Source organism: Schistocerca serialis, chromosome 12 (assembly GCF_023864345.2).
Source record: "Schistocerca serialis cubense isolate TAMUIC-IGC-003099 chromosome 12, iqSchSeri2.2, whole genome shotgun sequence".
In the NCBI taxonomy this organism is placed as follows: Eukaryota; Metazoa; Arthropoda; class Insecta; order Orthoptera; family Acrididae; genus Schistocerca; species Schistocerca serialis.
In genome coordinates, this window is record NC_064649.1 from 80,387,381 (window position 1) to 80,403,811 (window position 16,431).

Below are 16,431 nucleotides of genomic sequence, written 5' to 3' on the forward strand. Positions count from 1 at the left end.
ATCACTTTCTAAGTTTCAACTATAGTTGCATTACTTCTCACAATGAGATCTTATGGACAGACAATCTTTGAATTTCTTAGTATTTATAGCACTTGCAGACCATTTCCAAGACATAAATTCCTTAAACCAGTAGTACGAAACACACCGCACGCACACTGTAAACCATTAATGCAGTCTTCAGTCATCAGTAGCCAAGTGTGCAATGTAAAAGCTTGGGAATTGTATAGTCGCTGATTCATTTCTCACTGGCAGTAATATTATTTTTCTTTTTATTTAAATTCCACATTTATTAGCAAATAAAAATGTTGATTAATGATCAGTGAATCATATTTTTAAATAAAAAGTCCATCTTTTTATGTTTAATTACTGGTCATATGAAAAATTAAAATTTGATACATACATGCAAAATACCCTGTTGTTAAATGAGAAACATTATGCACATCAGCAATACTATTCAATCTCTAAAAATAAAAGACTATTTTATTCTTTATTTGGGGTTTCGCATTTTCACACAAAATTTTTCTTTATTGTGAATACTGGTATTTTCATGCAGTTTGTAATTAAACATAAAAAGATATTATTATTATTATTAAAATGTAATTCAATATTTGTTAACTAACTTTTCTATTTGCAAATAAGAAGGCAACTTGAACCAGGAAAAAAAGGCGACGTTGCTGCTAGCAAGGTTCAAATCGGCAACTTCACAATTACAAAACTTTTACAATATTGCAGCACCTGAGTTATTCTGATTATGATGCAAAGTTCCTTTGGACATATATGCAGGTCCAAAGGAACAGGCACTGTGGCGACTACAGCCACTATAAAATACAGTCCGGCACGGATTTTCATTGTTGTCATTCCATTGTATAGCTGATGTTTGGGACGCAGCATCTGCGGCTAACCGACCGCTTTCCATGAAGTAGGGCCGGGGCTGTTCCTCAGCTAAGTAACATAGCTTGACATGGTACCACGGTACTTTAGCTTTTTATGTTTGACCATGCCGGATTCTGGCATGTATTAGTTTATTTTATGCTTCTGAAGAAGGCTAGATTACTCTAGCTTAAACCTGGGTAAAGACCAGTAACTTTTCGAAACTGAGGCGTATCTTTGACGTATTAATTTATCACAGCTGCTGACAGGGCTGCAACATGTTAAGAATTCTTATAAACATGATAGTGCTACCGACCTGACCATGTCTTCAGTTCACTTTTTCAGGTGACAGAGTACACAATTTTGTCGTCGCTGTTATGTCAGTGTGTCTGGCAGAATTGCTTTGCACTTTGTCATTCAATATGAAATGGACAGATGATGTTTCAATATACAGTCCATGCTTTATGTCGACTCTGTGTCTTCACACTTTGCTGTGGGACTGTTCTGTCACTGCAGATTGCAGCAAATAGTATAAATAAATATTCCTGTCTATCCTAATGTGGATCATAAATCAAGAACAAGATAACTAATAAGGGGAAACCGCCATAGGTCACTCTCTGATATAGTTGAAACTCAGCAGGGTGAAAGAAGAGTGAAAATAAAGGGACACCTGTTCTGGCTTATGTGCCCAGACATAATAGTTTTCAAGAAATGGCAGTCAAAGTTTTGATTCCACTTCATCAGTCCTCTTGTTCGCCATGTATCCAAGTAAGTTGGTATTGGAGCAGCCAGGGGCACAGTTTTGAATTTCTGCATCCTGTGTTCAAATCCAGTCTTATGTTTTTTTTTTTTTTTTTTTTTTTTTGGTTGTCACAAAAGTATGTGACATCAATATTTTTTGTGACATCTTGAAATACAATGGAATTATTGAAAACAGCCTTTATCATCACAACTGGCATGGATTAAGAGACATTCCAGAAAACTGTTGCCAACAGCAATTGTTTGTCTCTAATAAGTCAGTGGCAAATTTTGTCATTTAGTCCAACAAGACTTAAACCAAGTAATAGAATGGCAATGGCCACAAAATTGTGGGAGTTCACAGAAGAAACCACTCATCAGTTTTTGAAAAAGTTTTCCAAACTTACATAAAAATGAGGCTGTTTCTCTACATTATTGACTTAAGCAGTGGACAAAGTCATCACTCCTTACATGATTGGCTGTTAGTCGATGAAATAGGAAAACCGAACTTTTCATTAAAAGTAATTCCACCAAAAGTGTATGCCTTTTTGTTACTCATGTGATGTATACTTTTACTGAAAAGTGATGAACAGCATTCGCCGATTAGAGAAGAGTCCTGTTTTCCTTGCACAGCAATGGGAAATCACAAGTAGAAGTGATGTTCTTAAAATACACAGTTTGATCCATAATCACCAGCAGGTTCCAGCTTTTGAGAAAATGCTTCAATATGCGTAGTTCAACCTGAAATCATTACCAGATAGCGAGGTATTTAGCTATGTTAATGAGGATGTTTTTCTAATTATATTCACACTATAAAAATGTGACTGTGGCATATGTTACTTAACACAATGCTTGTGGTGCTCCGAATTTCTGTTTAGAACATCTTTTGTTGCAGGTATCACCCTGGGGAACACGCTGGTTCTCTTGGGCATAAAAGTAAAAATCAAAGCAAAAACTGAAATAGTATAAGTAACATGTTTTTAATTTTCAGTTGCCACTTAGTACATAAGAATTGTGGCAATAAAATGTGTTTCTAGTAAGACTTGAAAGAATCATTTATTTTGAAAGTACTTCCATTAGATTTCACAATGGCACAAAAAGTATTGATGTAACACAGTTCTGTGGCAATAAGAGAGAGAGAGAGAGAGAGAGAGAGAGAGAGAGAGAGAGTAAAGAAAAAGAAAAACATACGACTGAATTTGAACATGGGGCACAAAAATCTGAAGCTGTGCTCCTTACCTCCCACTTCCCTCTATCCCCCCCCCCCCCCCCCGCCCCACCCCACCCCCACCCCAAGGGGTCCACCCTTCTGAAATTTAAGCAGCAGCTGAGTTCTAACCTGGAACCCACAATATTTTTTTTACTGGCCAAAGACATTACCGCTAGAGCACATGTTTGCTCAGCCACTGTGCTACCAACTCTCGTGGATACTCATTGCACAATGGGAGTGATCTAGTAACATTGAAACTTCTGACCACAACTTGTTCAGAAACTACTGAGCATTGGCACCAGAGCCAAAATACATGTAACTTTATTCTCCCCTTCTTTCACCCACCAAGTTTCAACTGTATCAGAGAACAGCCTATGGTGTGTTCCCTTCATGAGAAAAGACGAGCACGTCTGAAGTATTTGTCACCCAGTATGTTTGACAAGTGCGGCAGTGGTGCACCAGAAGCACGGCTACCAAGTATCGACTGTAGCAGCCTGAGTGTTAAATGATCATTATCTGCACTTTTGCAGAAATGTGTTGCATCTACATTTTGCACTCTGCCCACTGGCATTCCCACACAGATGTAGCTCACCCCTGAGGCAGCCAGCAGCGGCGTACACATCCCTCTTGTGGGTGACCTTCCAGAGGTCTGGCGGACCCTCCAGGAGACGTGGCCGCACGCCGGCGTGCCGCAGAACCAGCGCGAGGCACTCCGTCCCACGATCCAGCTCATCCTCCGTGCTCTGCAATGGAAAACATTTCTCTGCACAAGTGTCTTAAAATTACACTGAGTCAATATTTTCACAATCAAATGTTCAAATGTGTGTGAAATCTTATGGGACTTAACTGCTAAGGTCATCAGTCCCTAAGCTTCCACACTACTTAACCTAAATTATCCAAAGGACATACACACACACCCATGCCCGAGGGAGGACTCGAACCTCCGCCGGGACCAGATTTTCACAATCAACTGGCTCATAGTGAAAAGATAATTTATCTCACAATCCACATTGCTTACTTGGGGTGTCCAAAAGTCTCTCCGCTGTGTCGTATGATTGTTAGCCGTGCGTGCCATACGACTGTTCGCCTGCCTGGGTTACTTCTCTTCAAGTGGACTCTTCCAACATTCCACTGTTTCATTTATCTCAACCAGCATCAGTAGTATCGTTGGTGTGTGTTGTTACGTGTTGACGTTAATGTTTAAGTTTAGTTCCTTTGTTCGTTTGTTTTGTTTTTGTCACTGTTAAAATGCTAACCATTGAAGAACATGTGTTTTTAGTTAAACAAGTGTTCAAAGCTGGCAGTAAATACACAGTTTCAGTTTGCCAAACGTTTAATTCAGTTTTCCCGTAGACAACACTCCCACATCGCGATACTGTGTGAGATTTGATTAACAAATTTCGAAGTACGGGTTCAGTGACAGATGCACCGACAAGTGGTTGTCCTAGCGTTTTGTCTGAGGATAAACTACTCGATATTTCCAATAAAATGTCAATGAGTCCGAACAAGTCTGTAAGACAACTTGCCCAGGAAATGGATGTTAGTGTCAGAATGGCCCACACAGCTGTAAGGAAAAAATTGAAACTTTTTCCATACAAAGTGACAGTCGTGCAACAACTGAAAAATACTGATCATGGCAAGAGACTGCATTATTGTCAATGGTTCAAAAATTTCGTTCAAAAAAATGGAAGGGATATTCCTAATGAAACGTTTTTCACTGATGAGGCATAGTTTCATTATCCGGGTACATGAACTTGCAAAATTCTCGTACGTGGAGTACTGCAAATCCATTGTGTATTCATGAGGAACCACTTCATCCTGTGAAAATAGGAATTTGGATTGCAATTTCTAGATGTCGGATTGTGGGTCCCATATTTTTCAACGAAACAATAAACACACAATGATACTGCAGTGATAATCTGTACCCATTCATAGAAGAACTTGTGTTAAGTGAAATACTTAACAGTTATTTCCAACAAGATGGTGTAATCGTGCATACAGCTCGCGTCTCAATGACACTGCTTGCTGATGTTTTTGGAGGTCGCATAATTTCACAGGGACTTTGGCCTCCACGGTCACCTGACCTAACACCACCTGACATTTTCTTCTGGGGTGCAGTGAAAGCAACTGTCTATAAAAACCATCCAAAATCCATCGATGAATTGAAAACTGCAATATCCACTTTCACTGCTTCTGTTACAGAAGAAATGTTACAGCTTGTGTTTGGAAACATGGTTAGACATACTGAATTGTGTATTCAACAACAGGGGGGACACTTTCAACATTTAATGTGAAAATCTGTAAGTAAAAATGAATATTCAATAAATTAATAATTTGTATTTCACCGAGTTTCATTTCAGTATATTCACTGTGACATACGGCATGCGCAGCTAACAATCACATGGCACTGAGGAGAGACTTTTAGAACACTCCGTAGATTCTGGAAAAGCTCTTGACTGAACTGATTGTGATAAATTATGGGCAAGAGTGAATGATACAAGCTACCCAGCACACTTAATCAGTACAATTGAAAGCTTATATTGTGAAATAAAAATAGTAATAAATACAGGAGAAAAGATGGCAGATGAGATAAAAATCAACCAGACTGTGAAATAGGGGTGTTCTCTTTCACCCACTCTTATTAACATTTACATATGTGTGGCGTCTGTTGTTTCAGAACTGCCCAAAAGAACAGACACTATTTTTGATCCAGCTGCCACTATGAATTAATACAAAAAGGACATACAGACTTGGTAATTTCCAAGAAATGGTTCACATCAAAATCACGGGCTGACAACGAGAAATATTCAGATTGAATGCTTCACTCTCGAGATGCTGACAAGAGAGACACTAAATGACAAATGTATCGAAAATAGAAAGTCATTAAAAAAGAGAGAGTAACAGCACTTGTTTCACTCACAGGAATTAATTAAAGAAATGAATACTATCACTTACATTATTCATCAGGTATCGGCATCATGTACAATACCGTGTCTGGCGTAAGAACCACTCCTTTCTCCCCGTACCCGGGATACATTTTTCACACGTTGTTGGAAAATTGGGAGAAACTAACAGGAGAGAGATTTACCAAATAGTCATAAGTAGTGAAAATATAAAAACTGAAATGCTTACTCTCTTGTAACGTTCTACTACTCTCAGGTGACATTCCACTTCAAGGATCAGGCATTCGATACATATCGTTTGCAGTGAGGCTGCAATTTTGATGTGCCCTGTTTCTTGGAAATTACCACAGACCTTAGCTGTGAGCAGGCATTGACTGCAATCGATCGGGTGCAGATGTCTCAGTTGTCAGAGATTCTGCCTAGTAAGCAGAGGACATGGGTTTGACTTTCCCCACTGATTACAATCAATGCTCACTCGCAGCCCAGGTCTGTAATTCCTCTGTGTATTTTTAACACTTATGCTGACTAAGACCTGGAGTTCAAACCTGAGTCATCCTATAATTGTTTCCTGTTAGTGATCACTTCTTTCAGCTCTGGTAGTCTTTGCTAATGTGATAAATGCTGAACTGCACCATTGTTCAAAGTCTGTGTTAAACTGCAAACCCCCTTCAACTGGCTGGGTAAGTCAGTTCAAAAGTCGGAGGAAGGCAACATCAGGACCTTGTCTGGTAAAGCAGCGTGGTGTTCAGTGCAACCTTTGGGTTGATGACACATTTAGCCTGCAGCTATAGTGACAAGTGTCCTTAAAAATTTGAAATCTGATGATTATCCAGGAATTAAATTGGATAAACACGTGAATCTAAGCACACTACTATTTGCAGATGAAAAACTAATAATTCGAGTATAAGAAGATGACTTCCAGTTAATAGCACATTGGGTAAAACATATATGTATAGAATAAAGTCTTAAAACTTCGTTACATAAGATGAAAGTTGTGGTCTTTCTAGGTAAATACCCAGTATGGTCATGATAGTATGACAGTCACTCCCAAAGAAATGCACACTATCTTTATAAAAATACTGTTTTCATTCTGCATGTGTGAAAGTTTTACTGTGTATAGATACATCCTTCCCGCTTGTTTTCAAACTTAGTTCAACCTGTTGCAAGCCTTAACCACCCTTCGCCAAGTGATCAAATCAAAATGACAAGGCAATCTCACTTACAGGGTCATTCTGCTCCACGACAATGCAAAGTGTCAGACAGCCAACACAGTCATGGTACTCCAGCAGACATTCAAATGGGAGGTTCTTGGCCACCCTCCATACAGTCCAGAACTCTCTCCCTGTGATTAGGCCAATTCTGGTCCCCTTAAAAAGACTCTGAGGGGCAAACGATTCACATCGGATGACGACGTCCAGCTGTATGTGCAGAACTGGTTAACATAGCAGGCCTGGGAATTTTATGAGACAGCCATTCATTGCCTTGTGTCACAGTGGGACAAGTGTCTCAACAGCCACTGTCAATACTTCTAACATACAGGTACTGGCTTCTGTAATTATGACTCCGACTTGTTTCTTTTTGAACACCCCTTATAAATGCCTGTGGAAATGCGGCAACCATCCTCTCTGCATCTGCAAATGGCACCACAAATGTAATGGTACAAATCAGTGGTGGCTTGAATGCAAAGCCAGGGAGATGAACCTCAGGAAAGGAAATGAACTCAAAGTGCGCTATTTTCTACAGGGGAGCAGAAGATTTTAACACTGTGTAGAGATGAGCATGACTTGTGCAAATGTCTGAGCAACTAGCAACATGGAAACTAGAGGCAAGCGAAACATAGGAAGTTGGAAGCTTCTCCATTCGCTATGTTTTCTACTCCCATCAATAATTAATTTTTTGTTTCTTCTCTTTTCACTGCAGGTTCACATGTAATATGTCATATGTACCTGAATGTTCAGAACGTTATTTAAACAAAGTTCCAGTTACATTTATAGTTCAGCTAGTTATATTTATCTTCCTGATTCCAATTATACAATTAGCTTCACTAAAGAGCTCGGTTCATTAAAAGTTACAGCTAATTGAAATCTTGACTGTAGTGTGTAATGGGGAAACACTTTGAGCTAATAGTCAGAATACAAAATGCAGTTACCAGTCTTTTGAAAGTAGGTACTTTGCTCCTTTTGAAAACAAACTTTAAATTGCTTGAAACAAATTAGCTTCTGAGATAACTGTCACTGAAATTTCAGAGCCTCATAATTTTGACTGACTATTTTGTCTTAATGTTTATAAAAGTCTGACCTTTACTTTTTGAATCAAATGACATTATTTTCAAGACAGATGCCATAATCATAAGTAGGGATTTTCTAACAACAGAAGCATAACACTGCGCCATATACTCTATAATTTACTGACCTTCAACATTTGTCATAAACCAGATAACAGTAACATACAAAATAACAAAATGTAACACAGCCAATTTTCAAAACATTAGGTACTTTCAGAAACCACACAATATTTTTATGCTGTCTGCAAATAGTCACCCCTGCCCAAAAATCATGCAGTCTACCACCAGAATTAAGTCTGACCAGCAAGCGATCATGTAGTATCATTATGTAGTATCATTACAATACAGCTTTAGATATGAAACGCATTAAATCTTTGTTGAAAGAATATGTGACCATAAATTACTCATGCATTAATAATTATGTCAAACTGTACAGAAAGGTTTGCTGAGGTCAGTTTGGTAGAGGCAGTATTAATTAGTGCCAACTTTTTTTTCATTATGTAACTGTATTTAAGTGTGATGTTTTTTTTTTTTCCAACCTACATACTGTCTGTTACTCTGGTGTAATTATATGCCACTCAACAATGTGGTGGAGCTTGTGATATTTCAGTTGATTGTCCTCTGCCACACTGAACTACTGTCAATTATATCATCAAGAGTGTATACAGTATGTAGTTTTCCCTTAACTGCATGCAAAAGAGAACTGTGAAACCCGAACTGGTCATCATTCGTGAATATGTCACAAATCGAAGTAAAATTGATTGTTTTCCAGCATTAAATACTGTGCGGGCCGCATCATTAGAATTATCCTTTTTGTCACGAACAGTTTCAAACCTGTTACAGCAACTGAGAGAAGAAGTGGCAGCTACCGAGAGCACCAAAGCACAATGGATTAGCTACACAGTTTTGAGTATGCCGATGCCAGCGTAACAACTTCCATGCCTGGACTATTTCCGCCAGGAAGTAAACACTCATGTCCGTGGCTCTGTGCCCATGCCACGCTTCGTGGGCGTCCTCTGTGACATCATTCTGCACTATTCTGCTGCGATACCCTCGCCCATATCTATCTCAATGTCGGCTGGTGGGAATACCAGATCACTCTCCGCTGAAAAGGACATGTATGGTTGAAAATGACCTGGCTTTTGCTGCAACATCCGCTGCAAAACTGGAGAGTGCTCGAAATTCTTCAACAGCAAATTGGCTGATGGATGTGATGACACTGATAAGGCTGGCTCCACCATAGGGGTAGAAGATTGTGGAAGCTGGGGTAACAGTGTGTCTACCAGCATCACTGGGGGCAAATTGTCGTCCACTGGCGAGTAGGACAAAGAGCGCTCAGGTTCATATTCCACAGGTTCTGCATCAGTAGTCACGATAACTATCCCCACCATGACCCTCTCCATGGTCAAATGTAGGGCAGTGGAAGGTGCAATGAGGCAGCAGCAGGTGAGCACACTGCTACAATAGGGACCCCCCCCCCCAATGGAACAATGCTGCAACAGACCCTGTCGCCTGATGACAAGCTAGGAGACGGCAGCATTGAGGATCCGATAGGTCATGGGCTCAACTGATTGGAATGGTGAGTCGGTTGCTCCTGACAGACATTCATCACAAATAAATGCCAACTTTTGTAGAGCACAATATCACCCAGCAGGCACCCCTGCCGCCAGCCAATAGGTCCAGCCAAAACAGCAGCCCTGTGAGGAAAACACAGTGGGCTGCAATGGTCCGGGGCCTGTGGTTAGGGGTGCAACAAATCCAAACAATCCCACAGCTAGCTCCGGTGCAAACTTTCCACTGCTCTGCATCTGTTAACCAGCATCACCTGGTACCAGACAGGGCATCGTTGGAGTATAAGGAAGACACAGAATTCTTAATTTGAGTTTTAAATGTTTGCAAGAATCGCGCCACCTCTGAGTTAGAACCCAGGTAAAATGGAAATGACTGTATGGCATTGTTGGCTGGGAGGTCCCATGCGGAGAAGTTCAGCCGCCATATTGCAAGTCCTTTTTAGTTGACGCCACTTTGGCGACTTGCAGGTCAATGATGCTGAAAATGATGATGAAGGACACACAACACCCAGTCCCCTGCTGGGAATCGAACCCAGCCCCCCTGCGTGGTAGGCAGAAACGCTACCGCTACGCTACAGAGGTGGACAGAACCCAGGTGAGATGGGGGCAACAGTCAGATGCTGGATACCGTTGCAAATGTAAAAGTCTGCAAACCCTTGAGACATGAATTGGAAACCAATTTCAGGGACAAGGATCAGGGGAGAGCCCGAACCGATAACATGGAGGAAAGTTTGGAAACAAACAGAAAATCTGACAACGCATCGATCACGAACAACTACATGCTTCCAGAAAAGGGACCCACAAACTCTTTGTGCACGCTCTCCCGAGGGTGCCCCGAAGGGGGCCAAGTGGAAAACTGATGCAGCATTGCAACCCAGTGCAGGAGCCCACATAAGGTGTCCAATATCGTGATCAATCGCCAGCCATTAGATGTGAAGAAGCACCAAAGCCTTCAAATGGGACAGACTCTAGCATGACGCACACAGGAACTGGAGTATGTGATGATGCAACATCGGAAGGACAACCAATGGAAAACTTTGCTCTTCTACGTGCGAGCATAAGGACCCCCTGTGTAATGTCGAGCAGATCGCACAGCACAAAAAACTGTACCCCACACCGAATCTGCTGCTGAAGGAGGCCGGGGCCAGTAAAACCTGTCCCATGCATCTTCCCACCACCACCTACTCCAGTCCTGTAACCCGGAAGGTGTACACGAGAGCCATGTGTGAAAGCACCCACGTGATTTACCAACTGACCTGCCTACACTGTGAAGCTTTCTATGTGGGAATGACCAGCAACAAACTGTCCATTCACATGAACGGACACAGGCAGACAGTGTTTGTTGGTAATGAGTATCACCCTGTGGCTAAACATGCCTTGGTGCACGGCCAGCACATCTTGGCACAGTGTTACACCGCCCGGGTTATCTGGAAACTTCCCACTGACACCAACCTATCAGAACTCCGGAGATGGGAACTTGCCCTTCAATATATCCTCTCTTCCCGTTACCCAGCAGGCCTCAACCTCCGCTAATTTCATGTTTCCGCCACTCATACCTCACCTGTCATTCAATAATATCTTTGCCTCTGTACTTCTGCCTCGACTGAGATCTCTGCCCAAACTCTTTGCCTTTACATATGTCTGCTTGTGTCTGTATATGTGCGGATGGATATGTGTGTGTGTGTGTGTGCGCGCGATTGTATACCTGCCCCTCTTTCCCCCAAGGTGTCTTTCGGCTCCCGGGATTGGAATGACTCCTTACCCTCTCCCTTAAAACCCACATCCTTTCGTCATTCCCTGATGAAGCAACCGTGGGTTGCGAAAGCTTGAAATTTGTGTGTGTGTTTGTGTTTGTTATTGTCTCCATCAACGTACCAATGCTTTCGTTTCGTAAGTTACAGAATCTTTGTTCTTAGATATATTTTTCCCACGTGGAGTGTTTCCCTCTATTATATTCATGTCATTAATTTGAACCCTGACTATAGTAATATATATATATATTTGCAACTTGTCATCTGCATAGGATTTGTCTACATTCTATTTTGTTTATGTTAATTTCATATAACGACTCGTTCCATTATAATGGTGATTTGCTCCTCAATTTGCTATTATGGAACAAGACATGAAAAAAAAAGGAAAGAAAAAAAAAAAAACCCAACATGTTAATCTGTGGGGGAGGAGGGAATCAGAAAACACAGAGATGAGCACAAAGGAAAACACAATGTCACTGTTGCAAATGACTGAGCAAGTTGATACAAGGAAACCACGAGTATGGTGCAAAGTGAGAGCCACATCCAAGCACACTGAAATTCTGTAAGAGCTGCTGGTCGAGGCCTATTGCAACTGGCAAGTAAACACCTGGACCAGTGGGTCAGCTGATACCACACTTTATGTGTGCCTTCCGTGAAAGTATTCTGCATAATTTCACTGCGATATAGATGCCAGCTAATCTGCATTCAGTTCAATGCCTGTTGGCAAAATGGTAAAATCGTGTGAAAGTATACAAAGTTTCAAGAAACAGCTTTAAGTCAGATCAACATGGTTACAGCGCACGCAGAGACATTTAAGCAGACATTCTTCCATACTACATGTGCAAATGGAACGGGGAAGAGTCCTTACATGGGTACAATGGCCTGAGAGGATGGACGTAGATGTAGAAGAGCGAACTAAATCATTGACTTTTCCAGTTGCATGAGACAGGTTGCTGCCAGTTAACACATTACACTGTGCAAGTACAGCCATCCTCATCTTCGATAAAACTTCCCTAAGCGTGTAACTACACTGTCTTACAGACCAACATTTCAGGCAGTACTGCAAATGGTTTTCAACAGGATGCTGTAAATACTATCTACCCTCCAACTCATACCATTCAGTAGAGAACTAATGGAGTTAGAAAAGGGGAACCATGAGACAAAGGTGTAACTTACTGTAAATAAAATCCCATGAGGTATGACAATTCCAAAACAGGCCAAAACATAGTGCTATAAAACAACATGATAGTGTCTCCACATACTCGTAAAGTGTGTCCATAAATTCACTGAATTGAGTGCATCTGGCCCATATTTCAGAAATGACAGAGTACTACAGAAATCTGAGTCTCGGGTCAGCAGTACCTTGTTGTAAGCAGTGGCCAGCACCTCCGTCCGGAATGCCTGCGGGGTCTCCGACGCGAGGTGAGAGTCGCGGTCGAGACTGGCCTGCAGCAGCAGCGTCCCACCGGCGTCCGGAGACGCGCGCACCACAGTCGAGGTGAGTGGCCGCGTCGCACCTGCCGCCCCGTGGTGCTCAGCCAGTACCACCAGCCTCTCTAGCAGCTCCGCAGGTACCAGAGGGCGCACTGCATCGTGCACCACCACCACGCGCACACCCGCCTCTGCGTGAAGAGCACGATGTGAGGTACTTGCATATGTCGTGATGCCCTCCACATGCTGTGTTTATGCCGGCTGGAATGGCCGAGCGGTTCTAGGCGCTACAGTCTGGAACTGCCTCGGGCATGGATGTGTGTGATGTCCTTAGGTTAGTTAGGTTTAATTAGTTCTAAGTTCTAGGGGACTGATGACCTCAGAAGTTAAGTCCCATAGTGCTCAGAGCCATTTGAACCATTTTGCTGTGTTCATGTGTAACCTCACAGGACAAATTTTACTCATCCTCTTAAAAGAGCACCTTCATCAAATTGCAGCACTGTAGAATATGCAGGATTGGTACCAGGCACTAATGTGACCCTCCACTACTTACCTATTAGTTGACTACATTAGTGCTACACTTGGGAGTGAGGGCAATTCGGTCTTCTTACTGTGAGTTTTTATTGTGATATTTCTGAGGACATGCTGAGCCACTTGACAGTACAAGCACAACTGTCCTGAAAGCATTCACACTGTGCTGTGTTTCCCACTGTCACTATTTCATTTGTTTATTGTAATGTCGCCACACATTTCCGGTAACGGCCACGGGTGGCCAAGTGCAATAATAGCATGGTCGAGCAGCAAATCGTGGTAATGAAGTGGCATGTATGTGCTGTCAGTTATATGGAATCAGTACAGTGAGATGGGTCGACATGAAGATGTCACAGAATGCCAGGAAGGAGCTATCGTGTTCTGGCGTGACCGTGATCATACTTTTAATGAAGCTGGTAGACTTGTTGATGTATCAATGGAGACTGTCTAACATGTCAATGAGCAATGATGTACCACTCACAACCATGTAGCATAGTATAAGAATAGTGGCCGTAAACAAATCCTAACCAATGGGGCAGGAGACAAGTGTCATGTCTTATCAATGACAATCAGTTTCAAACCTGAAAGAATTGCTGCTGTCAGTGAATGCAGGTTAATTTCACCCAGTTTCCATAAAAACATTATAAACAGTAGGTCTGTAGGGTGGTCTGACGAGTTGTCATTTATGGCTTTTTTTCAAATGATGCAAACTATCTAGTGCACTGGCAGCCTAACATATGAGGACTATTCATAAAATAACCTCCAATTACATATAATAAATAAATAAATAAATAAATAAAAATTATGTGTATGAGGTTACAGAATTTGTTTTACACTATTGTGAAAGAATACACTCCCATTTATTTTTCCACACAATTTCCAGCCACAATGAGAGATTTCTCATAGCATATGATGAGCTTTGAAATTCTGCAGTTGTAGAATTCTGCTGTCTGCATCCACCTAGCATCAAATTTCCTGTAGCTCAAATCTCAGTAACCACTTTTGTACAGAAGATTACTACTAATCTATGGAAAATGAACACAAAGTTCCACCATGGTGAGTCTTCAGTTTTCTGTAACCCTTTCCCGAACCAGACGAAACAGATCTGCACTCACAATACTTGGCCAAGCACATTTCTCTTCATCGTGGACTTGTCAAACTCAAGCTCTATCCAAACAGGCCTCAGGAGGCCCAGCAGCACCGATCGATCGCTGTGTCATCTTCAGCTGACAGGCATCACTGGATGCAGATATGGGAGGATTGTGAGGGTACCTCAGGTCGGTGATAGTTCTGCGATGTATTTGATAACAGAACTTGGACCTCCTCATTAAAGTTTACAGTGAACATGAACCAGAATATTTATTTCACCATTCTTGGGGACTAATTATTGTCCTTTCTTGTACATATTTATGGTGAGTATGTTTTGGACACTCCTGTCCTGCATGGCACTTTCTCAGCCAGTCAGTTTTCATGACCAGACCTGCTATTTCTTGGTCAAGTAGCTCCTCACTTGCCCGCAAAAGGCAAAGGTCCCGAGTTCGAGTCTCAGTCCGGCACACAGTTTTAATCTGACAGGAAGTTTCAGCTCCTCAATTGGCCGCACAAGAGATGAGTGCACCCTGCTTGCCAACAGCATTCAGCAGACCTGGACGGTCACCCGCCCAAGTGTTACCTATGCCCGACAGCCCTTAACTTGGTGACCTGATGATATCACAATTGCGGCAAGGACACTGGTTTGCCCAGTTTTGAACATACAGCTTCATTGTATCACACCACCTTCCCTTGTTACAGAAGATTTTGACTACTAGAAATTTAGTGCCAAATGGGTGCAGGTAGCACAATTCTATGATTGCGGAATTTCACAGCTCATCAAATGTTACAACAAATGTCTCAATGTGGCTGGAAACACTCAGGAAAAATAAATTAGAGTGCGTACTTTCACAGATTTGTAAAACAAATGCTGTAACTCCATTCACACTTTTTTTTTTTTAAATAAATGGAGATTTTTCGTGTTCTGCTTTCGAACTCACAGGTGGCCAAAGAGAACAGTCAATGCAATTATTAGTCCAAGTATGGAACACTTTATTTGAAGCAAAAAGTGATACACTTATTTTTGTGGTGTCCATGGCTGTGGCTGAATGTTCACATGTGGAACTACATATGCAATTCAATGTTTTGGGGTCTAAACACAAGAAGCAGTCAAACACTCTGAGGTGCATGAAATCACAAGTCTGTAGAAAAATGAACAATATTATTCAGTTACAATAAAAACACATCTGTTGATGGCCAGTAAAACACTGTATAACAGAGACTGGTAGGAAAATAACAGTGTGATGTTACAATGAGCATATACTAGAGGCAGAAGTATGTCTTCTCTGTGACAGTGGTCAAAACAGAACTGCCACTCTTTCACCTGTGGCCACTTCTCAAGCCATGGCATGGTGAGGGCGCCTCGCAAATCTGGCAGGGGTGGGGGTGGGGACAGAAGGGGGGGGGGGTGTTGCTATTTCTTCTTCCTGAATGGCAGCCTGTGACGTTAGCAGGATGTGTGGGCTCTTTGCAGTGGTTGACACCTGTAGCACCGATATCAATGGTTGCAGGTTACTTTACGAATGACCAATGTAATATTTAAGCTGCAGAGCATAGTGGAGGTCAGTGGTAGTTCTGTGATATTTTCGATAACACAACTCTGGCCTCCTCAGTAAAGGTCATGGTGAACATGAACCGGGCTACTTATTTCAATATATTTGGAGATCAACTGTTGTCCTTTCTTCTATATCTTTATGATGAGCATGCTCTGGACACTACTATCCTGCAAGAGGACAACAGCCACATTGGCAGTCCTACATGCGCAAGTTCCCACTTTGATGAACACTATTGCACGTCGACAGCCCTGCTAAATCACCTGATTTTAGTCCTAAAGAAAACATCTGGAACTATTTGGATCAGCAGAGGAATCAATTTGCTTGCAATTTGGCAGTTCTACAGCAGGGGTGTACAGACTTCCCAGTACTAAAGGCTGCAAGCCCCTAACTGGTGACCACATCAGGGACGGGGAGGGGGCGGAAGGAATATGCCATTTCGTAGTTTCCACAGGGTTCCACCCTCTCTCTTCTGGGAAAGAATACAAGATGATTACAAA

The 16,431-nt window shown here is 41.9% G+C and overlaps 1 protein-coding gene and 1 non-coding gene across 2 annotated transcripts in view; both read right to left on the bottom strand.

Annotated features, from left to right (window-relative positions):
• Positions 1–16,431, bottom strand: part of LOC126428245 (D-ribitol-5-phosphate cytidylyltransferase-like) — a 60,916-nt gene that overhangs the window by 32,961 nt on the left and 11,524 nt on the right. The window contains exons 3-4 of the mRNA XM_050090160.1: positions 12,690–12,949; positions 3,411–3,561 (exon numbers count right to left, since the gene is read on the bottom strand). Of these exons, the coding sequence (XP_049946117.1) occupies positions 3,411–3,561; positions 12,690–12,949 (411 nt within the window). The remainder of the gene's footprint in view (positions 1–3,410; positions 3,562–12,689; positions 12,950–16,431) is intronic.
• Positions 10,088–10,158, bottom strand: Trnag-acc (transfer RNA glycine (anticodon ACC)). The gene has a single exon. It is a non-coding gene; the product is annotated as a tRNA-Gly (tRNA).